Source organism: Olea europaea, unplaced genomic scaffold, assembly GCF_002742605.1.
Source record: "Olea europaea var. sylvestris unplaced genomic scaffold, O_europaea_v1 scaffold2546, whole genome shotgun sequence".
NCBI lineage: Eukaryota > Viridiplantae > Streptophyta > Magnoliopsida > Lamiales > Oleaceae > Olea > Olea europaea.
In genome coordinates this window covers 34,433-61,769 of record NW_019243730.1, presented here as the reverse complement: position 1 = coordinate 61,769, position 27,337 = coordinate 34,433, and the positions used below count along the sequence as shown (strand labels likewise).

The 27,337-nt window shown below is 33.9% G+C and overlaps 2 protein-coding genes and 1 pseudogene across 2 annotated transcripts in view; 1 reads left to right on the top strand and 2 right to left on the bottom strand.

Moving 5' to 3' along the window:
- The window catches only part of LOC111382662 (phosphoinositide phosphatase SAC4-like), a 13,001-nt gene extending 7,876 nt beyond the window's left edge, over positions 1-5,125 (bottom strand). The window contains exons 1-7 of the mRNA XM_023006693.1: positions 4,511-5,125; positions 3,474-3,678; positions 3,222-3,387; positions 2,664-2,886; positions 2,395-2,471; positions 2,170-2,326; positions 1,854-1,910 (exon numbers count right to left, since the gene is read on the bottom strand). Of these exons, the coding sequence (XP_022862461.1) occupies positions 1,854-1,910; positions 2,170-2,326; positions 2,395-2,471; positions 2,664-2,886; positions 3,222-3,387; positions 3,474-3,678; positions 4,511-4,636 (1,011 nt within the window). The 5' untranslated portion in view covers positions 4,637-5,125. The remainder of the gene's footprint in view (positions 1-1,853; positions 1,911-2,169; positions 2,327-2,394; positions 2,472-2,663; positions 2,887-3,221; positions 3,388-3,473; positions 3,679-4,510) is intronic.
- Positions 5,126-8,379: 3,254 nt separating this feature from the next.
- LOC111382667 (GDSL esterase/lipase 5-like) lies at positions 8,380-10,819 on the bottom strand. The gene is made up of 5 exons (XM_023006699.1): positions 10,515-10,819; positions 10,029-10,147; positions 9,722-9,952; positions 9,197-9,455; positions 8,380-8,815 (listed from the first exon to the last, which is right to left on the bottom strand). The coding sequence occupies exons 1-5, from the start codon at positions 10,759-10,761 to the stop codon at positions 8,520-8,522; spliced, it is 1,152 nt and encodes a 383-aa protein (XP_022862467.1). The 5' UTR covers positions 10,762-10,819; the 3' UTR covers positions 8,380-8,519.
- Positions 10,820-14,602: 3,783 nt separating this feature from the next.
- LOC111382661 lies at positions 14,603-22,421 on the top strand (annotated as a pseudogene).
- Positions 22,422-27,337: the final 4,916 nt, after the last annotated feature.

Below are 27,337 nucleotides of genomic sequence, written 5' to 3'. Positions count from 1 at the left end.
AATGATAATCCCTACTTTAACTGGCCAGCTCCAATAGCAGCAATTTCTCCAGAGTTTAGTATGCTTCAGTGTATTTCAACACTACTTAACACATAAATCCAGTGCATATATGTCTATATTAACTATAGAGGCCTCTATACATGTGAAGTATTTACGAAAGTATATCCAGTTAAGAATTCCTTTTGTTTGAAGTAAAAAAAGTGCTAGTTCAGTGATAGAACCCCCAACCTGCAGCACCAGTGGAAGCTCTTTTTGAATTGATAAACAATGGAAAATCAAAGTAAATTCTTATTGAAAGAGTAAATGAACAGAATTGGTAACAAATCCTAGGCCATTCGAGAGGCCTGGTCTCTCCCCCTTGACTGTGCAACATACACGTGAATGAAAAATTCCTAACCCCCAACTCTCCATTTATAAGCAATCCCTACTTGACTTATTACATTTTTTACCCTACTAACTAACTATTGAACCTTCTAGATCAACAAAGATGTGGTAGCAACCGTGTGAATCGGTTTGGTATCTATCATTTAGTTGAAGAACCATGAACGATATGCAGCTGTCCGCCTGTCCCTCCTTGAGCAAGCCTTGTAACCTATTTCTCAATTCCAAGTACAGTCAAATTGGAATGCCAAGACCAGCAAATCACCCGTCTTTACATATGGTATTCACAGATGCAGGCCAAAAATTGTATGGTGCAAGTGTTGAATAGATTTTGATTTATTTTTGGATTTTTTGGATTTTAGTTCTCTAGGGAACTAGTCCAGAAAGTTTTAGATAAATTTTCTTCTGTGCAATGTCTTCTAGCCCTTAAATTTGGCTCAATTTTATGCTCAATTTGCCCCTCCAAATCAGCTTTATTTAATAGAATTGAGTTTCTCTAACATGCCTTCCAGATCCACAAATTCCTATTTGATTCTAGGATGTGAACTAAAAACAAAGATTTCCCTCCCCTCTCTTCACACTTCTGCTCCATCACCTAACTAGCTAGTACGTGCAGACCTTCTTAAGGGTTCCAAAAATATAAATCAAGTGATTGAATGTCCTCTACAAGTGAGGCCAACCCAGCTAGAGTCAAATCCCATTTCAATCTTCCACACCTTAATATGCTTGCAAAGAAACCCATGTCACAAGAAATCTTCTATCCTAACTCCTCGGTTTCAGTATAGAAATATGATAGATCAGTAATTACAAATGGCAAGAGCTCAAATAAAGTAGTAATGGTGATTACTGTCGCACTTTTGAGCAGCTGGTGCATGAAGCATCCGAATTTTTCTTTTTATTTTTTTAGAAATGCACATTTTCATCAAGACTTGAATGCAAATACAAAGTTTACCACGGAGCTTAGACTGAAAAATATTTTGTCTGTTCTCCTTAGGACATCTAGTAATTAGTAGCTAGTGCCGAGCTGTTATGTTACCCAGGCATAAAGCTAAATTAAGTTGAAAAATACTATTGATAAGAAGTGCCTCACTGTATTTTCAAATACACAAGTCTTGGAGAGAATTACTTTTTTGGATCCAAAAAATGTAGCTTTTCCTCTTCATTTTTTTCAGCAGAAGTTATAAAACTAATAATGCGTCTTAATCGCATTTACAACACTTTGAAAATTGACTGGGAGTTGAATGATCGTCCACTTAAAATTTGTGGAACCCAAACCAGGTGTCACTATGAACTAACTTTAAAAATGTTCCCTGAAGTTAGTTATCAATAAATACATGCTTTTCATTTATTAAGCCGGAACAAATCCCTAGATTCCAATTCAGAGGAGTGATCCATATCACCATTGAGACCACCTAGAAAGGTTATTAACACAATAAATGAACTTTGCTAAATTCCATGGAATCAATTCTTACCAAAACTAGAAAGGTTATTACCATAATAAGAACTGACGACAAGACACAGAGATTTACCTGTGACATATACTCTACAAATAATCATCTAGAGCCAACTCATTACATCATCACAGGATATAAAAAGCAGACAAGAAGAATCAGGAACAATTTCAATTTCAATTTGCATGGCCTAGTTTGTTTGGATCAGTTTTCAGGTAAGACTTTGATTCTACAATTTTCCATTTTTATTTTGTTCAAGTGAGATAGGTCACTTAATAAAAAAGTGAAATAAAAAATTAAAAAAGAAGAAATTAACCCTATACCTCCCTCTCCCTACCTCTTTATCTATTCCTCCTCCATGCCATAACAACTCAAAACTAATGAAAGAAGTATAATGGAACAAAAAAGCATTGCCACCGCTAACAAAGTAGTATAACTGAAAAAACAAAATACCACTAAAATATATTCCACAACCTCCAGCAGAAAGAATGCAACTTCAAGTTGATATAGTAACACATAACATAAATCCAGATGTTCATCAAATTATTGTTTGCATACTGACCTAGTGCCAGCATAGTGCCGTGAACGCCTGGCAATTAAAGTCAGCTTGAAATCATGCCCTGATATAGAAATTGTAGCCTGGATTCCCAAGCATAAAGAAATTAACAAGCCATCAAATTTTTAATGTTTGCTCTCAAATGCATAGTTGGCATTATATAAAAACTAGTATTTAGAATAATCAAAGCCAAAGACTAGCAACCACATTCCATAATTTGGGCAAAGAAAATTTTTGAAACACAATAAGTCGTGTAGGCAGTGCAGAAACCTTACCTGCTTAAAAAATCCATAGACTAATGCAACGGTCCAAATAGTATTCTGAAGAACATTGTGTATTCCACGAGTAAGAAACTCGTTCCACACAAACATCGTTCCATACAGGACTTGCCCGGTTTCATTATCACACATGTTCTTCTGGAGACTCCTCATCACATGGTAGGAGTAACTAAAATAGAAGTCCTTAGTCAGATCCACCATGCACAAGAGCTTCTTGTATCTATACAACCATCAAATCGAAAAGCAGTCATTAGTAAAGAAATTATCCTGCAAAGAAAATTAACACTTACGGTATAAGACTATCATATTCATCTTTAGCTGTCCAGCAAATATTGCTCATTATAGAAAATCAAAAATTAAGGAAAAATTAGATGCAGAGGAAACTCATGGTCAGACTGATTTTTTAGCAGAAGTTTGCTGAATAGACTGGAATTTTATTCTTCTTTATGACTATATGGAAGTGGAACCCCATATGGAAGAACTGGGACTAAATGACGATATTTGACAAAAGCAACTTCATTAATTAAAGCGACTGAATTAAGAGTAAGGAACGACCTGTTCTCATTCTTGTAATTAACCATGCTGGATCTAACCACAGAATTCTGAAGGGGGATTATTTCACTTTTGGAGATAGCATATACAATGTGACCGCAGATTGAACCGATCTGTCTTCTTTTTGTAATAAGTAGCATGTAATAAGGACCAAGAAATTTAATGAATCCTGGAAACGAGAGAAACGAGAACAGTAATTAGGATTAACAGCCCACCTCATATGCACGAAAGAAGTGACTCTCAATTTATACTTACCAACAATGCCATAGCAAGATGTAACAAACTTAAGTCCTCCTGTAACCCTATTTCCTTCATGTATCCTTCTCAGTAAATCAGAGCATTCTATTTCTGTGTATGGGGTAGAATCTTCACGAACGTTAAGCTCACTCGGTTCTGTCCTATCAATTTTTAACACTTTCCAGTACGTTCTATTTTTGTCCCTTCCTACCATATAGAATTTCTGCAATCAAAAAATTGAAAGCTGTCAAATATAGAAGCATATGCATGCATAGACTAAAATTTATGTAAAAGAAGAAATGGATCCAGCGGATCCAATTGTTTCTCCATAATTATCAGATGTAAACCCCATTTATTTTGCAGGGCAAGTTGACAATCACAAACATAAAAGCGCTAATGAGAACACAAGAGCTTCGACTTTAGGAACTTCTAGCAGCGAACTTGTATAAAGGGCACCACAGATAAGAAAGAGAAGCCAGCCTACTCAACCAATAAATGTTAGGAACAAGTGATCCCTGGGCCTACCCAATGCAGATGTCCCTGAAGTAGGGCATTGGTTGATCGGAGAGCTCAGGTAAGAGTAGAACATTTTAATGCAATGAGTACGCCTCTCATTTTTCTAAGTGCTTAAGTACATTATTAATGCTGAAACTCGTAACTCATCACTCAAAGAATTTCGAGCACGTGGAAGATATGACATAATTTTTTACTAAGCTCCAGCAGACAGCAGCTGAGTAAGACAATTTTGAAAGCCAACACTCGCATGTAAACTTGTATATCTTCCACTAAACTGTCAAGATATATCCATCATTCTGTTGATCAAAATTTATTTCATTGAATGTACAGACGTATCAAAATCCAAATAATTCGGAATTACCTTAAGAAGGAAACATTACTAAATTGCTGCAAATTAATAAAGAAGGTGATATCAGCACAAATAAATCTACAGAAAGCCTTAAAACAGGAGAGTTTGTACACCGAAATTAGTACAAGAATCCAAACAAAGCACGCTGACTCATTGGAACTTAGACAGAAAATGGCTAACAAGTAAATACCGATCGTGTTTCATAGAGTCGGAATTTCTGCATAAATCCATCTGGAGGTGGCGAGATAAGAGGAGGAGGAGAAAGAAGTCGTGCTCCCTGAGGTTGTTGTGTCACATTTTCCAAAACATCAGCCATGATGATAATTTGACCAAGGGAGCCTCAGGGAATTAATCACTCCAACATCAAATTTGAATAGACCAATTTTTCACCTTTGTCCCCATTTCCTAACCCCAAATATTCTCTTAAAAATTAAAAATCAAAAACCTTCAAACTTTTTTCGATTTCCCTACCCGAGTTTTCCAAATCTTAAGCTAAATACATAAATTACAAAATAAAGAAGTTAACTTTCCATCAAATAATTGTGAAAACTTAGAATTAAACTCAATAATTAAAAAAAAAAATTGTATAATTGAACGAAACTTTATATACCAATGGGGATTGAAAGAGATATTGGAAATGGAAATGGAGAGAGATTTTGAACTACTGAGTTTAAAAATAAAAATTAATTTGATATAAACGATGATGATGACAATGATAAATTATAATGGCTGTGATGGAATGTTGCATATATCTAGAGAGAGAAACAGAGACCGCCTGGATCTGTCGAGGCAAAATAAAAACCACAACTTATGTGGTTGACGAAATATATAAAAAGTAGTAATGTTTTAGGAATTTTTCTTACAGCTTTATTTTCTATAATCGTAGTGGTAGTTTTACCATTGCACTCCCTAAAGCTAAAATCGATTCAAATTCGATGCATTTTGTATTCAAAAAATAAATGCAATTATTTTGTATACTAGAAGATATAACCTAAATGTTTTAAATTTAAAACAGTGATTGATGGTTTGTTGATATACATTTGTAAGTTATTTGTGTAATATCTATAAAAATAAACAAATACACGCCAATTGCTACTATAGAATTAATTAATTCTTAGCGTGCGTTTAGAATTTTTCAAATTGAAAAAAAAAATCAGAAAATTTCCAAGAACGAATTACGTAGGATACAATTCATGCCCATTTATGTATTAAAATTATATATATAACATAGGCACCAAGTATATTGCACTTTTTTTAAAAGATATTTTTTCTTTACCTTCACAAGAGTATTTATTATTGAATCGGTCCATATTTCTTTTTAATAGACATTTCTTGTTATTCAACTACACGAAACTTGTCAAAGTAAAAACATATAAACTCTAAATTTTGGTTGTTTAAACTTTTTCAAATGTTAAATGTCTAAATTATCCTTAATTAATACATTCTTCCATCTTATGTTCATCTTTTCTAACCCTACCTCCGCCATCCTTCTTTAATCCAAACTCTTCCTTTTAGGGCAAAAAATAGTACATTAAATTGGGATGGAAAAGACAATGGAGAGTGGAGAGGACTGGAGACAAGAAATCGGTGAGGCCTCGGCGAGTTTTTAGAGTTTAAAGAGGAAGGGTGTACAAAAGGAGGGGATGAGTACAAGCTCAGGGCCATAGGGAAGGAAAATGGAAAGGAGAAGCGAAGGAGAGGGAAATGTTGAAAAAGTAATGAAGAGAACGGACGGTTAAGAGGCACACTTGAGTTATCTAAGCAAAATCATGATACTGTACAAGGGAGATGATATTTACTCAAAGTCAAAAGTTACGAAAGTTGGTGAATTAATGACAAAGTAAACTAATGACGATGAATGACATGCAATTGAGATAAATGTCAATTTCCTAAATCCATGTATCATCACTTTAGAACAAAAAAGTTGGATAAATATATTTTTAATCCACACATTATATAAAATCCACAATTTTATATCCATGTATTTAATAGAATCCAAGTAGATAAGAAATCACAAGGACTACCAAACATCGAGCAAGTTTTACCAAGAAAATGTGCTATCTTATAAACTAGAAACCACAGATTGTTTGGTCCAAAATTCTCGTGACCATGAATCCTCAACTTATAAGTTAGATTAATTGAATTAGCTTATAAGTTAATTGTGTATGATTGGATCATACGTAATTTTTAAGCTAACACCTTTTTTTATATCAAACATGCTCATACGCTTAGAAGGAATTAATATATCGAGCAGTTAAATTCATTATATTGGCTAAATCAGTGGCGGTCAATGGCCGACAATTTACATTAATTCGAATTTTTTTATTAGTATTATGTAAGAAGGTCATGGGATTAAGATTTGTTTTGAGGAGGTCACGCGTCAACAGAAAGAGAAAATTAATTTAAAATAATAGAAATACATTACAATGGGCAATCATTGAGATTTCTTTATTTTGCCAATCAAATTGGGACAAATCAGGTACTTGAGTCCACGTCCAGAGTCTAGGCTTATTTGGTCATCTGATGATATAAGGTGATTGATATCTAATTTTATAAAAACTTAATTTTAAAATAGTAAATTGATGAAGAATGTGTATATAAAAAATAATAAAAGATTTTTTTATTTACGTGTAATATTATTTTAATAAAGACCGTGTTATCAAAAATAAGAAAAAAATGATGTATTTTGATAAAAATGAGAACCGAACGGAGCTTAAGAGGCAACTTTTTCAAAACTCTTGCATTTGACCATTATTATTTTGTTATTGGTAGTATTCAGTATTATGCAAGTAATTATATATATTTCTTATGAAAATTTCAAATTTAAGTCCCGTTTGGTATACTTTAATGTAAAAATGAGAATGAAAAGTATAGCCGTTAGGGGTTCCATACAAGAGATAGAAAGTGAAATATGGTAATTTGATGTAATGGACAACGATCATATTTTTTATTTTAATGGACAAATAATGTGAAACAAACGGGAGTTTAATGAGAAAGTACATCGTATACTTTTAAAAATCGATCTGAAGGTTAATTTTGGGGGGAGGAAGAGTACATGGTCAAGGCTCGAAAAGTTAAATTGGGACATTAAAATCCTAACTTTTTCATATTGTTTCTAATAAATCTTTTACTTTTTTTCATTGTATTCTTATTATTCATATTTTATTAATTAGCTCATCGTGATGACAGTTTCCATCTAAAAAAATCTATTAATAAGAAGTTTAAAAAAAAAAAATGAATGTGACTGCCTCTTACTTTTTCAAGTGAACAAAAAGGCAATAAATAAAAAATAAGTATCTAATGTTTTTCCATTTTAAAAACTTTAACAAAAATAGGAGTGGTCAAGGATCAAACTTGCAGTGACATGAATGGATGATTGGGGACAAAATATTGAGAAAAAAATGGAGATATAAGTTCAATAATAAGCAAAAAATATTGAGACTACTATAATTGGAAAATAAACAAAATAATACTGCAGAGATAATATAACTACAATTTTGCTTCATTTCAATTTTATATTATAATTGAAAAATAGAGTTAGACCTAAAAAATATATCAAAAAATGAAGTTGAATGTAAAACCCTTTATAAATATGAGGGAAAAACTTGTAAATTAAGTAAAATTAAACGTATAAAACATCTATAATTGGCTTAAACAATATAGAAAATCAAGAATCATGAGAATGGAATAACTTGATATAAAATGGGAAAGCCAAATAATCAAATCGAGTAGACTGAAACATGGTTGCAAGACTCAATCGTAACACGTGCAAAAGGCATAAAGATAGCTAAAGATGTAATAGGTGAGTATACGGTTGGTTGCATGATGAATAAATTAGTAACGATTGTTTAAAAAATAAAAATAAATAATAAAACACACACACACATTTCTATTACAACTAAAATTGAAGCAATTAGCTCATATTTGGTACAATTTAAAAAAGTCGATAAAAACTAAAATTAATTTTAACCACACAATTTATAGGATCACAGCTTTTATCTTTATTTAATCACACATTTCATTAACTTTTATCAAAATTATGTACAAGTAAAACTAATGAAAAAGTTAAAATCTTGTATGTCGTGGATATAGTACTGTCTTTTAGCCATAAACTGCAGAGTCCAAGCTAAATTATAAGGCAATAATACTTATTGAAAAGTGAACCTAAACTAGAGAGAGAATACAAGCGATTGGATGCATCAAAAGATTTGCTGGTTTTCTTGATTGTTATCCACTATATCAGCAATAGTGAGCTTCTCCTTGTTGAGGAAGAGATCTTGAAGCTTGTAAGGCCCGATCGAGGCCGAGGGACCATCCCAAAGAGCTTTAGCAAACTGTTCATGAATCTTTTCAGTTGGATGAAAAGAATCCCACCACACATACTCATCTGCATTTTCGCATAACTCGTACGTGGTTAATTTCTTCGTGCCTCCACATGTGAAAACTCCTCCATAAGGTCCCGTTCCACAACAAGCCCTCATTCCTTCTTTGAAACCTATATATGTCGAATTCCATAGAGAAAATAATTTTCATTAGCATAAAATATAACGTCCATTCATCTATGAGAAAGAGAGAGAGCAAGGGGTAATCCGATAAATATCTCTATCATGAAGACCATTTTAGTGAATAGAATGCAATGATTAATTGTATAAAATTTTCATCAGTTTGGAGGGACGATAGGTGATATATAGAATGGTGAAGTTTATGATATAAGCAATTGACTATGTTAAAACTGTAGGAAGACCTCAATATACAAGTCAAACAACAAACTAGAAATACATTTGTTATTGTTTCCACTCATCATATGTCCCCAACCAGAAAAAAAAGAAATGACGAACAATTCGATTTACTTGAGCTTAAAAGCTAGTATACCTACCGTATTTGGCGGGATTGTTCATTCGATCTTGAATCCAAATATAAAAATCTGAGTTGCAATACTTGAAATCTTTCAACAGGTTTTCAAGGTTTTTCAGGACAGTCTCGAGGGCATTGTTATGTGCCATTGCTAGAGCGTTGGCTTGTTCAAAACACCCTCCTTCATCAGCTTTAGGATTCATAGCTCTTAAAACAGGCAAGCAACCCAAAGGTGACAAGCTCAAAAACCCAAATTTCCTCGCGCCTTTCTCGTACAATTCCTGGATATCAAAGACACCATAATTATCATAAGAATGGTGCAGTCTAAGTATGAATTTTTACATAGGGCTATTTGATAGGACTTATACTTTTCATAGAAAAACAACTTGAGGAAATTAGTTTGGGCCAACTTTTTCTAAAAAAGACGAGAAACTTTAAAAAAATTATTCAACCATGTTCAAAAGCAATTTCTTATTTGCAAAAGCACTTTTTGACTTTTCAAAACCCCTACTAAAGGGGGTCATAGTTATTGCAAATAAAAACTTACTTGAATTGCCTTTGTCAAGTTTCCCATGACCATGCCTACATATTCTTCTGGTTGGTGGAGTTCTTGCATCTTGGGGTTACCAAAATACCCTCCCAGATAATCGTTACTTCCCATGCTAATGAAATAAACTGCATTTGATATTAGTTGTTCTGCATTTGTAGTTCCTAGTTTGTCCTTTAACAATTTTTGCACTTGTTTGAAGTAGTTTAATTGTGTCTCAAGATCAATGGCCTGTTGATTACTTCAAAAATAAGAACAAGAAATTTATATAGTTTTTAGTATATGATCAGTGATTAAAATTCCTCACCAAACCCTGATTTGTAGTTGAAAGGATGCCGGCTCCTCCAGAGGCAAAGTTAACTCCATGGCTATAATCAGCAGAGGGTTCCAAGTATGGAGGAATTAGTGGTAAGCTTGCAAATTCAGCTGTCGAAAACTTTTAGTTAACTTTTGGGGATAAATATCATTTGACCTCACTGAATCTTCAACAATATTTCATATTCAGACAACAGATCCCAGTATGGAGAAATTTCACCACTCCTTCATCTAATGTGTTGCGTAAATTGCTTTACCATAGCCATATTGGAAAGGAAATTCAACTTACCTCCATGTGATGTTATAAAAGTGTTCAAAAAAACACACCTTTCTTTTAATCTAAAGACATTGATGTTGACCTGCATTTTACTATTTGATTTCTAGATTGCATGGAAGATCACTGATCTAACTATGACAAATTAAACATGGGACTAACTCTTCTTTAAAGTAAAAAAAGGCAAAGGTACAATGGATATACCGAGGAAGTCTACGATGATGCGACCATTAGAAAAGCGACCGGTCGGATCCTTGAAGAAACTGTTGTGGCCATAAGGCTTGTAATTCGCCTGGTTCTCAGGTATGGTTTTGATGTGGTTATTGTTTCCAGGATCAACAGATGAATCTCCAAAGATGAAGAAGGCACTCATGTATGATATTTCTGCTGAAATAAGAGCAAATTTGAACACAATTAGGCATGTAATTAGCAAAAGGAAATACTTCATCATCGTGGTAAATTGATTATCCAATTCTTGAATGGATTAGTCCTTTAATATACAACTTGATTTGTATTATTATGCAATGGCGATTTTACCAATGTTGATTAAAATATGTTGAAACTTAGGTTTAGATGATCAAACTTTGAAATTGTCAACCATATTTGTTTGAATGTTTGGACATTATAAAGATACCCACATGGCATTACGGCTTACTAAGGTGTCAATCTTTCAAGTGTTAAGCATAAAATTTCATATTGATCTTTTAAGATGAAACCCTAATATTAGAACTTATTAAGCTTAAAACGAGCAATCAGATTCTGAGATTGGTTTTCTCAAATCGTTTTACCCAATTGAAATTATTTTAAAGTGTAGAAATAAATTGCAATTGATGGTAGTTTGAATAATAGTAATATGTATTAAGCCCTCGCTTTCCATTGATTGTTAGTGCTTGTGGACGTGGTACTCGATCTATTTGAAAATGTTTGCACGTGCATGTCATGTTTGGAATATGTTACTTTGAAATTTAAGAAATTACACTTTAATAACTTGTTAATAATTAAGTTCAGAGGTTTCTAATGTTTTTATAAGTATGGTACCCATATATCCAACCTTCTTTGTGCATATAGTATTGAAAAAGTTTATTTAGGCACGTGATACTCACAACTCACACAAAATTACAAACATCAAAGACTTCAATGTTATAAATGAAAGATTGGGGACCCTGGAGGAATTTATCCTACACTGAATCGAATTGAAGCTCACAAATCCACGAAAACTAAAAACGTATTGTTTATGCAAAAACAAACTCCTCTTTCTATTCACCTTCTACCTTCACAACCCCATCCATTGTAAAACCTCTTCAATATAAAATGTGAAATAATTAATCAAGTAATTTTGAAATTGAATAGATATTCTATTAATACCTTATTAACTTGTTTTTAGTTATCATTCAATTCTAAAATTTGCATTTTATTGGTATTCAATTATTTGCTTTTTATTTAGCATCATCTTCACATAACCTTAAGAATAAGTAAAGGTTCGAGAATTTGTGCATTTAGATGTTAGTCTCTATTTTTTGATGGAATTGTTTAAATGATTACTATTAAGCCATCGATTATGAGTTTAAATTATGCCCCAATTTGGTAAGGATTAAAATTAGATTTTTAGTATATTTTAATATTAGTTTTTAAAATGTATGATTGAAAATTTGTGAAACCCATGAATTATATGGTTAAAATTGATTGTTTGACATTAACTTAAATTAAAATCTGATCTAAATCAGTATCAAACAAGGCCTATATCCTTTTTCAGCTAACTTTTATATTTGATTGGTTGTGTGTCTTTATTTTATTATCTTTATTCAAAATTAATAGTTTATTATATCAAGTTTTATAATTTACTCAAATTTTCATCATTGATATTTATTATTATTATACTTTTTTTCTGTTTATTCTCCTACTTCTTGTTGATGGTTGTCTTAAGTCTTTCACCCAATCTTTATTAGGTTTTCATTTGGTATAATTGCTCTTTGTTGCATATATACAAGAAACATTTGTGTACTTCCTATGCTTGTAAATATGTATAACTATATAAACTTTTTAATGATAGGTTTGCCTGTTTTTCGCGATAGAGGTGTTTCATCTTGTTAAGTTTTGCTGTTTGTTGAGTGGGTCATGATTGATGCAACATTGAAAGAGAAAGTGCTTCACTTTTCACTTTCAAATCTGGGAACAGGGAATGGAAAGTTTAATTATGTAGATGACTCGAACGATATTGCCTCGATTGTGCCATAAAGCCAAAGTCCAAAAGCCTTGAATTAGAAATTTTCATATCCATTTATGTTTGGTTCTAAAGATTTTGTGAAGGAGGGTATGTATCACAATAAATCAAGAATCTGCTGGAGTGATTTCTGCAAAAGATAAAATCAAGGCTGGAGTGATTTCTGCAAAAGATAAAATCACTTGATTGCAGTCTACATATGTCCATGGTTTGAGCTAATTTGTATTCATTTTATGAATTAATTTCTGCTGTAATTATGTACAGGATATATTATATATACACACACTTCCACCACCAAAGAATTAAGGTGGCTTACATATCCTTTTTACGGTATTAGAGCAGCATCTTTTAGATTAAACTCCTTGATAATGTTGGCAACCCCACTACTTTGCCCTTCAGCACCATGGTCCACTTTCTCACCATCAAATTATCTTCTTCAAACTATCTCCTTTGTCGCAGTCAAGTATTACCTCTGCTGGAATGTCAGCAACTTCTAGGATATGTTGATGGCTCCATTGTCGAGCCTCCTGCCACCATTATTTTTGGCACCTCTACTTCTGCCAATCCTAAGTTGGCTGAGTGGCGACAAACTAACAAACTTGTGCTCAGTTTGCTGCTCTCTTCTTTAACAGAAAAAGCTATGTCTGTTGTTGTTGGATCAACCACGTCTCGGGATGTTTGGTCTCGACTGGAAAACACTTTCAACCACCGCTCAAAGTCTCGCGAACTTCGTCTCGAAGATGATCTTCAAACCATGAAGAAGAATGACAGAAGTGTTCCTGAGTTCTCACGAGATTTCAAAGCTATTTGTGATCAACTTGTTGCAATGGGATGCCCAGTTGATGACCTTGACAAGATTCACTGGTATTTACGTGGTCTTGGTTCCTTATTTTCCACTTTTTCAACTACTCTGCTATCACTATCACCTCTCCCACATTTGATGATGTTGTGCCTGTTCACGAAATAATTCTTTCGATTTAAAACTACCGCAAGTGTACGGTTCGTAACAAGTAATAGAGTGGATTTTCAAAAGTCCGAATATCGTCCCTCAGAGATTGAGTAGTTTAATTCTATATAATCTAGCCTTAACCGAATCTAATTGAATGAAAATATGGTATAAATGCAAAAAGCCCTAATTTCAACTAAAAACCCTAATTTTTATTGAAAACCCAAATTTCTCAATTAGAAACCCTAATTTCGAAATTTCTCTAATTAAATGACTCAAACACTCAAGTAAATGAAATTATGCAAATTCAGAAGCTAATTTATGGAAATTAATCAAACTAAAGTCACTAGGATCACGAATCCCCAATTGAAGTTATAAAAACCCTAATTTCATAAAATTAATGATTCGATGAAAATTTGTCAATTCAATATTCCTAATTCTATCCAATATACTCTCTCGATATATATTAGACCTATTCTTGCACACCACCAACCTATATCTCTATGGATGATGCAAACATACAAGAATGCATGTAATTTTGTGAACAATTTAAGAATTGCGTAAAGCATAGGGGTATATCTATATCCCCTATCGGACCCTATGTTAATTTACACCTTATCGAACCTATTCCACTTCTCTCGAATGTAAGAAATAAGTCATCAACACTCACACAATCATTGACCACTAATTGCGGAAGAAAATTAATGCATGTAAACCAATCAAATCATCCAAACGAGTCTTTATATTAAATTCATGAAATATAGAATTAAAATAACAAACAACGGTTCATCAATCACCTAGTAATTGAAAATCTAGCCTAGCATAATGGGAAATAAAGAAAAACAATAATTAAAACCAAGGAAGAACATCACCCAATTGATTCTTGAAGTGAAATCTTGAATTTTGAAGTGGATTGCCTTGTTTTTGCCTTGTTCTTCCTCTCCAAATCCTCCAAAATTGTGTATATTGCCCCCCTCTTTATGTTTCAGGGTCGTCTGGTATTTGTTGGAGGCGGAATTAGGTCAAGGAAGTCGCCCAAAACCTTACTAAATCGTGTTTGAGTCGAATAAGGAAACCTGAGATTTCGTCACATTTTTATACCATGCGACCGCATGGTATAAAGTCATGCTACAGCATGGTTCAGAAGTTTCATCCAGATTTTTCCCTGTACTGCCTTGTGTGACCGCAAGGAATTATAACCATGCGGCCGCATGGTTATAGAAATTTTTCTGTCGGACAACTTTCAGTATTTTGGTCATAACTTTCTCTTCCGATTTCCGATTGAAGTTATTCAAAGTGCATTGGACAGAAAACTCAAAGATATACATTTTGATAGAAATACGCTTCCTCAAATTCTGACTTTTACTATGCCAAAAATAGATCTCAAGTAGAGACTAAAAATCACGAGCATAACTTTTTCGCCTGAAAGTTGATACTTGATAATACTTCGACCATATTTCACCTCTTGACTCCTTTCCTCATCGATTAACCTCTAACACTCTTGAATCTTCATTCCATTTCCCGTCTCATCTATGGATTATTTGCAACTTGGTCCCCGAACTATCACTTTGCTCCATTTTAATCTTTTTTCGGCTCTTTTCTTCTGAATTTCACCATGTTCATCAGTGTTCCCTAAAATTCACAAATATAATGAGATTAAGTCACAATTCAATCATTTTGCTCATTATTAAGTTATGTTTGTGACCTAAATAAGTGTGCAAAAACATACTTCTTAGTGCCCAAAGCTAAAAGTTATGAAATATTTGTTCACTCCCTGGACTCCTCTACTTCTTTGGGGTCTACTACTGCAGCTTTTACTGTCGCTCACAATTTCAAATTCGATTCAAATTCTGGATATCATGGAGAAGGTCGCTCTTCTCGTGGAGGATGTGGTCGTGGTGGTTGCAATAACAGAGGTCGAAATCGCCCCATTCGTTGTCAAATTTGCCGTGGTGAAAGCCACTATACCTCATTTTGCCAAGAGTGATATACTTGGCCTCCAAATGCTGCAAACATAGTTGAGGCATTCACTTCTTGCTCTCTCAATGATGGACAGGACTCTGATTGGTACACGGATACAGGGGCTATCGCTCACATGACTCATGATGTTGCTCAGTTGGACAAAGCTACTGTATATTCTAGTAAGGACCATGTTGTAGTTGGTAATGGTGCCTCTCTTCCAATTTCCCACACCGATACCTTCTCTCCTACGACTCCAGTGATGATTAATGATCAGTTTACCCCTTTGTTAAAAAATGGCCAGCCAAAGGTCAATTTGAGAAATGTTGTGAGTGGGCTATTTATTATTTTGAACGCGAGCCGTAAAGGTCTTACTGGTCTCTCTAGCCTTCCTCAGTTACCCAATTCAAATATTTCGTTTCTTGGATATTCCAAGAATGGAAAGACGTTCTTGCACTCGTCTATTTATATACCAAGTGCTCCACCACTTCTTTTGCAAAAATTCTTTCAATTATGATGCTTATAAAGAGGTGTTGGAAGCTGAACCACTGGAGTGGCTTCTGGACAGTTCTACTATAGTTTGCATACAGTGCAATGCTCCTTTCATAGCTTTAACTCGTGAAAGACATCATTATCGCTTTTGTAGAGGCATTTTTTTGTAGGAAGTGCTCTAAAAGGAGGTGTTTATTACTTGTTAAGTTTAGGGAATGAAATCCACAAAGAGGGTGTGACACCTGCTATGATAAGCTTCTTCCATTACAAAGTGTATTAGTCAACACCATCAGCAATGTTGCGCATGTGGCAAAGCACGATGCCATGGATTGGACTTGCTTAAGGGGGTGGCTGAATCTTCCTGTCAGTTTGTCCATGGAACAAGAAATATATAAATCAGCCAATACATTAAGGAGTTATTGTCAGATCCTGTCGGGCAATTTCAATTATTGCAAGAATAATTTTTTCAATCAAAGCAATTAACTAGAACGATTAACTATGCAAATAAATAATCCAAGTAAAAATAAAAAAAAACAACACTAAATTTTTATGTGAAAAAAACCCTCCAGTGCAGAGGGAAAAAAATCATGGAGCAACTCTAGCCAAAATCCACTATAATAAAATATAGATTACAATTATTCAAGTTTATGCCCCAAAACTTGAATTATCCACAAATTGGAATACTACAATAATTAATCTCTAAGACCATAAATTCATCTCACCACAAATCAACACTATGATTAAACTTGTGAGAACCCACTATAAATACTACATCTATGCAGTACCCAAAATACAAATTAGAGAAAATTCCAATTTGTTCTTAAATAAAGAAGAAAAACTTGCGTGAATCCACACCAATGTTTAAGAAATATTTCTCTGGCAATCACAATTTTCTGCTACAGTAAACGCCGTTTATTTCCTTCTCTTCCAGCCAGTTTTCTCTCAGCAGCGGCAGTTTCTATGTCTCTCAATGAAAGCCCTCCTTTTTTGACTTTTCAATGGAAACCTCTTTTCTGTGTCTCACAATTCTAGTCCCTGCTTTTGTCTCTTAATCTTGGCAACAAATCTCGAGAGAGAAAAAGACATATATATTGTCACAACAACCTTTTTTTTTACCTAGAATTAATCTATTACTTGGGCTAATTAATTCTTTAGTAGGCTTAATTTGGCTAAGTGGGATGGACCCACTCAACAATCTCCCCCTCCAGCCCACTGAGAAGGAGATTAACCTCTAACAAATCAGTTAGAATTCATGTCGGCCAGTCCAGCACAAAGCTTAAGCTTTTCTCTGGTCACTACCTTTGTCATCATATTAGCTGGATTCTTCTCTGTATGAATCTTCTCTAACAATATCAATTATTATACTACTACCTGTCGTAGCCAATGATATCTGACATCAATGTGCTTCGTCTGAGAATGATAAATAGCATTCTTGCTCAAGTTTAATGCACTCTAACTATCACAATTAACTACATACACATCTTGCTTCAAACCCAAATCTTGGAGAAACCGTTTCATCCAAAGTATTTATTTCGCTGCTTCAGTTGCTACAATATTCTCAGCCTCAATTGTAGATAAGGCAACACACTTTTGTAATTTGGACTGCCATGAGACAACCCCCCCTGCAAAAGTAATCAAATATCCTGAAATAGATTTTCTACTATCAAGATCACCAACCGTATCTGCATTTGTAAAGCCCTCCAAAATTGGTTTTGAACCTCCAAAAATCAAGCATATTTTAGAAGTACCTCTCAAGTATCTAAAGATCCATTTTACTGCCTCCCAATGATCTTTACTGGGATTAACAAGAAACCTGCTGACTACTCCAACTACATGAGCAATGTCTGGCCGTGTACACACCATGACATACATCAAACTCCCAACCACAGAGGAGTAAGGAATTTTTATCATTCTTTCTTTATCTTCCACCTTAGAAGGACAAGTCACCTTACTCAGTTTGAAGTGACTACCAAGTGATGTCCCAACAAGTTTAGCATTATTCATGTTAAACCTTTCCAGCACTATCTCTACATATTTCTCCTGTGATAACCATAACTTTCTGGCTTTCCTATCACGACGAATATGCATTTCCAAAATTTGTCTTGCTGGTCCAAGATCCTTCATGTCAAACGACTTGAATAGATCTACTTTCAAACTTCGAATTAACTGAACATCCTGTCCCACTATCAACATATCATATAGCAAAAGGATGATGAAGTTACCACCATGGAATTCTCTGACTAAACACAATGATCTGTATCTGTCCTGGTATAACCATGACCCATCATAAATGAATTAAATTTCTTATACCACTGTCTTGGAGCCTGTTTCAATCCATACAAACTCTTTTTCAATATGCAAACAATATGTTCTTTTCCTCTTACTTCAAATCCCTCTGGCTGAACCATGTATATTTCTTCCTCCAAATCACCATGAAGAAAGGCGGTCTTGACATCTAACTGCTCAAGTTCAAGATCCAAACTAACTACTAACCCAAACCTACTCGAATAGAAGTCATTTTGATAATAGGAGAGAATATCTCATCAAAGTCAATCCTTTTCTTCTGACCGAAGCCTTTTACCACCAATCAAGCTTTATACTTCATTAGCTTTTCACCATCTTTCTTCAACTTGAACACCCATTTATTTTTCAATGCCTTTTTACCTTTAAGAAACCCTGCTAGCTCATAAGTGTTATTCTTCTGCAAAGAATTCATCTCTTTCAGCAAAGCCTTCACCCAACTTTGTTTGTCCTTATAAGATTCAACCTCTTGAAAACATTCTGGCTTCCCCTCATTAGTTACCAACACATAATCTAATACTGGATACCTGGTTGATGGACGATGCTCCTTAGTAGATCTTCTGATCTGAGATTCTGATGTAGTAGGCTGCTCCCCCTGCTTAACATCCTCTAAATCATCCTCATCAACCCTTCTTAGCTTATCAGCATGATTGTCAACGTGTATCTCTACCCCCTGAGTGACACTGTCGGAAGGTAAGGAGACAATTATAAGGTCAGTGACACTCTCAATAACACGTCTTTGATTCCCAGATTTCTCAACATCTGCCAACTTCTAATTTTCATGAAAAATCACATCTCTACTTCTGAATATTTTCTTCTTTTTTCGATCCCATAATCTATAGCCAAATTCTACATCTCCATAGCCAACAAAAATGCAAGGACTAGCTTTATCATCTAGCTTCAACCTTTGTTCCTTAGCCACATGTGCAAATGCTTTGCACCCAAAAAACTTCAAGTGAGAATAAGAAATATCTTTTCCTATCCACAATTTTTCTGGAATTTCAAAATCTGAAGGAGCTGATGGAGACCGATTGATTAGGTAGCACGCTGTTCGAACTGCATTACCCCAGAATGACTTAGGTAACCCAGCCATTCGTAACATACTTCTGACCTTTTCTACAATTGTACGGTTCCTTCTCTCTGCTACACCGTTGTGCTGTAGAGTACCAGAAACTGTCTTTTCATGTCTAATACCGTGTTTTGAGTAATAATCTTTAAACACTTTAGATGTATATTCCCCTCTATTGTCAGTTCAGAGACACTTCAAAAACTTTCCACTTTCCCATTTCACCATGGCATGGAATTTCTTAAAGTATTGAAAAACCTGATCTTTTAATCTCAACAAGAATATCCACAACTTTCGTGAAGTATCATCAATGAAAGTAAGAAAATACTTATTACCACCTAAAGACTCCACCTCAATGGAACCACAAACATAAGAATAAATCAAATCTAAAATATTAGATTTTCTACTAGAGGATTTCTAAAAGGATATTCTATGTTGTTTACCAAATAAATAATAATCACAAGAATTTAATGATGTACCTTTGGTAAAAGGAATGAGAGCCTTCTTTGCCAAAATCTGTAATCCTTTCTCGCTCATGTGAGCCAACCGCTTATGCCACAAGTTTGATGAAGAATTACTTTCAGTTGCATTTACCGTTTCACTACACACCTTTACTTATGTCTTGTAAAGTGTGCAACAAACCTTTCCTCTAGCAAATACCATTGACCCTTTTGTTAGTTTTCATCTTCCATTGCCAAAACAACTGTCATACCCTGCTTCATCAAATGTATGTGTAGATAGGAAATTCAAGCGCATGTCAGGAACATGTCGCACATTCTTCAATGTCAAGCTGCATCCAATGTCTTCAGACAGATGTCACCGATTCCCGCAATACTGGCAAAATTGTTATTACCCATCTTCACTCTGCTAAAGTTACCTGAATTGTATGAAGTGAAAAACTCCCGTCTTGGAGTAACATGATAAGAAGCCGTTGAGTCAATAACTCATTCAACAAATGAATCTGCAACATGACAACACTGCTCATCTTCAGCGAAAAATACTGCTACCACTACTTCTTCTTCTTTTGAAGCGCTGGCTGCTATATTTTGATCAGTCTTCTTCTAATTTTTCTCCTTTTTCAATTTATTTTTTCAAGCCATGCAATGTTTCTTTATATGACTCTCTTTATTACAATAAAAACATTTGACCTTCCCTCTTGTCTTTGACTAACTTCTGAAATTACCACGTCCCTTAGGACCTCTGCTTTTACTCCTACCTTTGTTCTCTGTAATAAGAGCCTGTGCATCATTCCTAACCAAGTCTTTTCTTCTTATTTCTTCATTAAACAAAGTATCTTTAACTAGAGTAAGTTCCAGCACACCATTCGGAGTGAAGTTACTAAGTGATACCACCAAAGTCTCCCAACTATCAGGCAATGAACTCAGAAGTAATAGTGCTTGCAACTCATCATCTAGTACTATTTTCATTGTGGTCAACTGATTTATCAAGTCTTGGAATTCACTCAAATGCTTAGCAACTGATTTTCCCTTCTTTAGCTTCAGATTCACAAGCTTTCTAATAGCAAAAGCCTTATTTTGAGTAGTGTTCCTCTCATAGAGACTCTCCAGTTTTCCCCAAAAATTATATGCATCTGTCTCTTGAGATATATGATGGAAAACATTAATGTCAGCCCACTGTCTAATATATCCAATGACTTTCCTGTTCATCTTCTTCCAATCACCGTCACTCACATTGCTCGGCTTAGCACTATCACCTTCAATAGGTTCATGTAAATCCTTACAATACAAGATATCCTCCATCATAGGCTTCCAAACAGAAGAATTTGAAACCGATAATTTGATCATAGTGTCCGAAATATTTTCCATTTATTCCGCAATAAGACCACGCCCACACAAACTGAGCTCTGATACCACTTTGTTGGGCAATTTCAATTATAGCAAGAATAATTTTTTCAATCCAAGCAATTAACTAGAACGATTAACTATGCAAATAAATAATCCAAGCAAAAATAAGAAAACGCAACACCAAATTTTGATGTGGAAAAAAACCCTCCAGTGTAGAAGGAAAAAAGCCACGGGACAACTCCGACCAAAATCCACTATAATAAAATATAGATTACAATTATTCAAGTTTATGGCCCAAAACTTGAATTATCCACAAATTGGAATACCACAATAATTAATCTCTAAGACCACAAATTTATCTCACCATAAATCAACACTATGATTACACTTGTGAGAACCCACTATAAATACTACGTCTATGAAGTACCCAAAATACAACTTAGAGAAAATTTCAATTTGTTCTTAAATAGAGAAGAAAAACCTTTATGAATCCACACCAATGTTGAAAGAAATATTTCTCTGGCAATCACAATTTTCTGATACAATAAACGCCGTTTATTTCCTTTTCTTCCAGTCGATTTTCTCTCAGCAACGGTAGTTTATATGTCTCTCAATGAAAGCCCTCCTTTTTTGACTTTTCAATGGAAACCTCTATTCTGTGTCTCACAATTTTAGTCCCTGCGTTTGTCTCTTAATCTTGGCAACAGATTTCGAGAGAGAAAAAGACATATATATATTGCCACAGCAACCTTTTTGACCTAGAATTAATTTATTAATTGGGCTAATTAATTCTCTTGTAGGCTTAATTTGGCTAAGTGTGCTGGAACTACTCAATAGGTCCAATTCTTACTATCTTATATGCTTCTATTAAGTGTTCTGTTAATTCTTGAAGTAACCTTACTGTACTATTTCTGAGAGATTTATCTCCTCTTGATGAGAGGCATAAGCAGTGCAACTCATTAAAGGTTTACTTTACGAGTTTTTGAATAGTGTGGTGATTGTAGTTGATGACAACTTTTCTATCTTAGCTTAATTATATTGTTTAAACATTGAAATCTACAGAACAATTAAAATACAGAGGTTGCTAGATTGAACTACGAGAAGTCGATCCCATCAGCTACTCTGAGAAGAGGCAAGGGCTTGGCAATCTTGACAGTTGTGAAAGGTGGGATGCTACTTGTTTACAATTTGGAACTGACTTGGTTGTTGCTTGAAGATCAGACGTTCATGGTCTGCACCATCTGCCATTCTATCCGTTAGTTTAGGATGGGGTGCTAGGTATACCATGGTTTTAACATTCATATGGCTTTTTACCATTTGAAAGAAAGTCAACAAAATTTGATTATTCTTAGATTTTTTTGAAGTATCCAGAATGAAAAATTCCTGTTCTTGCAAACCATCTTGAATATATGATATATAAAAGGAAAATACTAAAAGAATAAAAATAGGAAAAAGAATTGGCATATTGTCTTATCATTTTGATTTATCATACTTTTATGTTTAATTTGAGTTTGGGCTTATGTTATTATTGTAGGAATTAGTTCAAATAATTAGCATAAAATTGGAAAATGAAAAGGTGTGTAAAAGTGGAAAATGAAAAGGTGTGACTACATATCAATTTCGACCAAATATTCGGACTTAATTCGATGGTCAAATTACAAAAGTAAATAGACTAACGTATTCTACTCGTCGAGTAGATCGTCGTGGTATATTTGGAATCTCAAAACCAATTCCGGATGAATGAGAAATTGCAAACCAAAGTTGAAAGAAATGAAGTGTTATAACTTTTCGAAAGGATGCAGGTTTTGGCCAAGTGTTGCAACTTTTTGAAAGTATGCATGTTTTGGCCCGCACTACTTCATTTGCACCCTTTCTACATCTATAAATAGAACCTTATGGATATGGTTTTGGGTACACCAATTACATTGAGCATTCATTCTCCTCTTGCAATTCTCTCATTTCTAATTCCATAGTATTTTCATGCATTTCCCTTGTAGAGAGGGAATTTCGTTCGAGTTCGCTGGTCGAAGCCATTTGGAGTGCTCATATGTCTTGATGTGGTCGTTGTATCTTGGGAGATGATTGTCGAAAAAATCGTTAGCACCGATGCGGGGCAAATTCATCTTAAGGACCAAGTGTCAAACACTCGCCTTGACAAAAAAATCATAACTTACATATTTCTTCCTACAGTTTTCTAATTTCTTTTGATTATATTTTGATTTCAGAAATGATTAACATTGTTTACATGTTTATGTTATAAGGTTTGATCAAAAGAATAATTTACTTTCGTTCAAGAATCGAAAGGGATGAATCCATATCCATGCATTCAGATTCGGTAACTTTTATGTTTTGCTTCTCAAATCCTATTTCGGTAAGTCAAAATTACGTTTCGATTTCACACAAATAACCGGTATACTTTTGTGAATATAATATACACGTAATCAGTGTAAATTTTCCCAACAATCTTAAGATGAATTTTCTCTTCCTGCATTTATATTTTTCATTATTCTGTTTACATGAACAAAGTATTAAATGGATTGGATGATGCATACATGAGAAACTATTATGTTATTATATGAATTGTGTCTTAAGTGTCCATGCCATCCATTTGTTTAGTACATGATGAAAGTGAAATATTATATATTGCACATGGTTGCAATTGTTAATCAATATATATGGCTGTCAATACGTGTCTTTCCATAAATTAGTCAAGGACCATGAAGTTGGTTTATTTTGAAAAAGTGCATGTGATTTTTAAGGCAATTTATTAAATGATGACTCTTCATTTTCTAAATGCATTTTCAAATCCAAGTTCGTAATCTATCATCAACTTGATTATCCTATCAAATAATATGACATGTATATTTATTTAAATGAGATCTATATATGTTGGTCATTGGTACAACTCTAATGTTATTGGAATAGATGCCAACTAATTGTGAAAGTATATAAACTTTCATGACTATTCCTTTTAGTGGAATATGAAATATGACATGGTAAATTAGTTGGTTAAATTTTTAGTTGGTTAAATTTTCACATCTTGTTGAAATTATACTAACTTTGATTAATGTTGATAGCCTCATTTAATTCTATGGAATTAAGTGAGATGACTTTTATGCTAGTTATATTTGCATAAAGTATGACAAATTGTGATTTGTTCTAGTGGAAATTGCTGCGAAAATATTAAGACATGAAAATACTTTGTAGAGCACAAACTGTGCCTAAAGTTGGCAATAGTGCTGAACTTCCATTAAATTTGGAAAAGTTTGAATGTGAAGATTTAGTTAAATTTCTGACTTCAATAAAATTAAATGGAATGATTTGTGCAAAATTATTTTTGCATAAGAATATGACAAAAATGTAATTTGATTACTTGGAATTGGTGAAAAATTATGTAGAATATTATGAAATATTCTAGGATCAATTTAGATGAAAAGATGCGTCCTTTCATATGAAAAATCGTGACTTTTGGTATGATTAATTTCCAATGGGTGTGTCTCTTTATAGAGATTAATTCAAGAGGTGTGTCCTCTTGAAGGATTCTGTCTTTTGAGAACATAACTTTTCAACCTATGGTTGATTCGTTTGTTCAATTTTGAATATGGTAAATAAGGTGAATATGTACCTTATTATTTGACATGAAATGAAACTATCATGTGAAATGTCACAAATGTAATAAGTTACATATGTTTGGAGAAGTTGCAATTCTTGTGAATCAAGATGCTTAGCCCTCTTCAATGTTGAAATTGACTTCAATCGTGAGACTAATTAAATTGGTTTATGCTTAGAAAGCATTGCTGCTCCATATGATGCCCTTGATTTAATTTGGATGATCAAATTAAAATAATTAGATTGAAATAAATTGTGAGTCGACTACCAATATTTTGAAAGTACTTAAACTTTCACGAAATACTTGATACGGATATTATCTAAGCGATAAACGAATTGAATTATGAAAGAGTTGATGAACTCTAAATTCAAGTATAACCTAAGAATGTGGGGAGTTAAACTTAATGCTTGTGAACTTGAAATGGAAAGTTCAAAACTTGTGGAGGCAACATTACTAGATTGCACATGTACTCCTAATTGAGGAATTGTGGGGTAACTCAGTTTAACAGTTGCATTTGCTTTTATCTTATAATCATAGAAATATATCTATGAAGGTGCAAAGATAGAAAACCCTTATACTAATTATAAGGATGATATACACTAAGTCAAAAGTGGATGAAATGGGTTGTAAAGCTTATTATGGCGTTTGTTTAGACATGTAAGAATAATTGGAATATATGAAGAATATTTATAAAGTTCAAATGCATGATAATGTTTCAATGATGATATTGAATACCCATGATTCGGAAATCCACTAGTAAAAGTTATTGACTAGTGTAGTATTTGATAGAAATCCTTCAACCTTGTTTGGAATTGACAAAGTTTTAGATAAAGCTAATAAAAAGCATGTAGCCTCATGGAAGGATTTCTTGGTGGTGACAATTTGTATCTATTAAATGAAATCGATCGTTTGATAGCAATAATTGATAAGATACTAAGTCACATGTAATGGTAGGTCTAGACGCATAAGTCATAGACATAATACCATTAAGCAATTGATCTCAATGGTCTAAATTCGTGGTACCTTTAAAGAGATTTGCTAAAAGAGATCAAGAATACTGCATATCGAAAGGAATGAGGTAAAGTCTACTACGTTAGAGTCCTTATAATGGTAATCCTATCTTGTTGACTGGAGATCCCAAGATCTTGGTTCAAAGGGACAACTAAGTTATGAGGATTTCATAAAGCACTTAGGAAAAATAATTTCCTAACTCATTCCTATGATATTAAAGTGCTTTCTGCAGAGTTGCAAGAGGTTAAGATAATATTTTAATGATTCCTATATCTTGATTAAGTTAAGTGGAGTAGGGCAAAATACTCTTAATAGGAGGTCACCTATGTGAGTGTGAAATGTGGCCACTTCAATGAGAATTATTCAAGGCTTAAATTTTCTAAACACTCGCAGAACCAAAAAGGGTTCAGGGCCAAAATGAACCAAGTCATGAGAACCATGAACGGTTTAGGGAAGACATTATGTGAGTATCGTTGTCTTGGCTTACACTAAAGGTTGAATGGTTCAAGACATCACGTTCACTAATTAGCCGAGTAAGTCCAATGGTATTTTACTGAGGGAGGTTCAAGGCCAGAAGCTACCTTCCTTGATGCAGTATTTTTTTCACACCCTCTCTACATTGCATCATATCATAGCATTTGCATATGCGTACCCAATTTCCATTCATGTGGGGGATTGTAGGAATTGGTTCAAATAATTAACCAAAAATTGGAAAATGAAAAGGTGTGTAAAAGTGGAAAATGAAAACGAGTGACTACATGTCAACTTCGACCAAATATTCGGACTTAATCCGATGGTCAAATTACAAAAGTAAATAGACCAACTTATTCTACTCGTCGAGTAAATCGTCATTATATATTCGAAATCTCGAAACCAATTTCGGATGAATGAGAAATTGCAGACCAAATTTGGAAAAAATGAAGTGTTGTAACTTTTCGAAAGGATGTAGGTTTTGGCCAAGTGTTGCAACTTTTTGAAAAGATGCATGTTTTGGCCTGCACTACTTCATTTGCACCCTTTCTACATTTATAAATAGAATCCTATGGACATGATTTTGGGTACACCAATTGCATTGAGCATTCATTCTCCTCTTGCAATTCTCTCATTTCTAATTCTATAGCATTTTCATGGTTGTAGAGGCATATCTACGAGCTGGAGAAAAAGGTTCCAACATGTGCTAGCCTACACTTACAGTTGCAGTAAAGGTATTAAATTTAATCTATATTAAAAACATCTATGCTTTTGAAGTTATTTCTCGTTGGTATCGACAAAGTGTGGTTTTCTGAAAGAAAATATTGTTGATTGCTTTGTCCAAGGTTTAAGGAGAAAATAGCTAAAAGCCTTAGGTTGGAAGCACATATTATGAGCCACATCCGAAAAAAGACAAAAAGGGAAAAAAATCATGTCTTAAGGATTCACATATCAAAGAGAAATTAAATCAAGTTTAGTGTATGGATACAATTTCATTGACATATTTTGAACTTTCAAGTTGCAAATGAGGCACCAAAAAGCTACATTCCAAGTCGATTATCAATCTTTAAATGCCAATATGTCCTTTAAGTTATGCAAATTTGTGATAGCAAGGCTTTATCACTACAACAAAAATAGCATTTTGC